Genomic DNA, 2,081 nt, shown 5'->3' on the forward strand with positions numbered 1-2,081 from the left:
GTGGGGCTGGGCCCGTGTCGGGGCAGCGCAGCCCCCCGGGCCGGCCCAGGCCCCCCTGGCCGTGGCTTCCCTGGGGAAGCGGTTGCGAGCGCAGCTGCTGCTTCCCCTCAGCTTCTGAGCCCCTCTGGGGCTGCCTGGCCGTGTTCTTGCTCCTTCCAGTGCTCCAAGGAGAGCTGGTCTGGTGCCTCCGCCTTCCCGAGCGGATCGTGCGCGCTGTGTGAGCGATGGAACCTTCCCATGCTGGGAGTTACCGGGCACGGAGGAGTTTTCCCCACAGGCTTAGATCTGTAGGTCTTTTCTGAGTGATTTGCTCCTTCCAGTGCTCCAAGGAGAGCTGGTCTGGTGCCTCCGCCTTCCCGAGCGGATCGTGCGCGCTGTGTGAGCGATGGAACCTTCCCATGCTGGGAGTTACCGGGCACGGAGGAGTTTTCCCCACAGGCTTAGATCTGTAGGTCTTTTCTGAGTGATTCAAATGCTTGCTGCACATGAGTAATCTTTGTCATCCTGCAGGTGGTTCTGGCCCGTTATCAGGAAGGAGAAATAACGTGGTTGAGTCAGAAGCGTTTGGAAAGCTTTTAGTTATAAAGCCAACAGTAATGTGGCATTCTGGCATCTGTCTTGCTAACAGCATCATGCATGTATTGTCTCGTACAGCAGGCTCTAAAAGCTGTCTCCAGAATGTGAATGTGAATTGATGAGAACAGCTGCTAACAGTGGAATATTTCTTAGCATCTGAGATTATTTTTGTGCTGCTTTGCCTAAGTGCAGTCACTTTTATGCACTAGCTGCCCCATCCTAACAGTCTTTTGTTAAGAACTGCCAAATAAACATAAAGCAATTAGTTATAAAGACCACTTATTAACACTTCTTTTGTTCATATATGTTCTTTGTTGTACAGTTGGCAGTCAGATTTTTTTCTCAGGAAGCAGGAAAGCATCCCATTTGTCCAAAAGGAAAACACATAATGATCCTGTCCACATTCTTCTTACTGCATTTAAAAAGCTCCCACTGTGGAGAGGTCAGGATGCATTTATTATGGAAGCTTTAGTTGAAACAGGTTTTTGTATGCAACAGGAAGCAGATTCTTCTATCCGTAGTTAATATATATTGTCTCTTCCTGGAACAACAATTCTGCATGTAAAAACATGTAAGAAACGTCAGAGATTACAGCAGTTCTGTGATACCTGATGTTACATCATGGTTTTCACTGCAAGCAGTGTTCAGGCTATGGTGAACCAGTATTTAAATGCTTTTCTTAACATGCCTGCAGTGGCAGCTCATAGAACACCTTTTTTTGCACCAAAAAGCACATTGACAAAGACAAAAAATTAATTCTTTTTTCTTGCCAGAGGTAATTTAGCATTATTCTACTTGGTTGTGGTGGAACTCCTGTAAAATTCAGTTTGAAAACACCTCTACGTTAGAAGCAGTTTTGTGATCTTAAGTTCTGTGTGGTGACCCACATTGCTTCTCTTCGCTTGTACATGAGCATTTTAAATTTTTATCAGTATTCACTATGAACACAGTTAAATGTAGAGGGAGTGGCACCTACGAAGACTCTCTGCTGCTGTAGTGTCTGAGATTTTTTACTCCCCTTGCTGCTCAAGCCATGTCCTTTTCTGACTGGTGCTTATTAACTAGCTGACATCATTCCAGTACAGCCAGGCCCAGTAGATCAGCCTCATGTTGTCCTTGCCAGGTGGCAGTCCCTGTTCTGGTGCAACATGTGAGCGACTGAAGAAGTTTTACTGTAATTTGCCAAGGTGAAAAGGCTGTCTTGGAAGAGTTAACTGGATGTTTTTCTGCATTGTGGTATGTATCTCTTCTAAAGTTCATCCTTAAACCCCTCTCTTTCTATTTTGTAGACAAGAGATAATTGATTCCATTATGTGTGCGTCAGTCAAATACAACACCCGGGGTCCAGCCCTCATCCCAAGGATGAAAACCAAGCACCGCATCTACTACATCACTCTCTTTTCCATAGTTCTGCTTGGCGTCATTGTCACGGGCATGTTCCAGTTCTGGCCTCACTCCATTGAGTCGTCCAGTGACTGGACTGTTGAAAAACGCAGCGTCCATGA

General features: G+C 46.0%; 1 protein-coding gene across 1 annotated transcript in view; it reads left to right on the top strand.

Annotated features, from left to right (window-relative positions):
- Nucleotides 1-1,887: 1,887 nt before the first annotated feature.
- EXT2 (exostosin glycosyltransferase 2) overlaps nt 1,888-2,081 on the top strand; it is a 91,705-nt gene continuing 91,511 nt past the window's right edge. The window contains exon 1 of the mRNA XM_009999500.1: nt 1,888-2,081. This exon is cut by the window's right edge and continues 330 nt beyond it. Within this exon, the coding sequence (XP_009997802.1) occupies nt 1,888-2,081 (194 nt within the window).

Source organism: Chaetura pelagica, unplaced genomic scaffold (assembly GCF_000747805.2).
Source record: "Chaetura pelagica isolate M959 unplaced genomic scaffold, ChaPel_1.0 scaffold55, whole genome shotgun sequence".
NCBI classification, from domain to species: Eukaryota; Metazoa; Chordata; class Aves; order Apodiformes; family Apodidae; genus Chaetura; species Chaetura pelagica.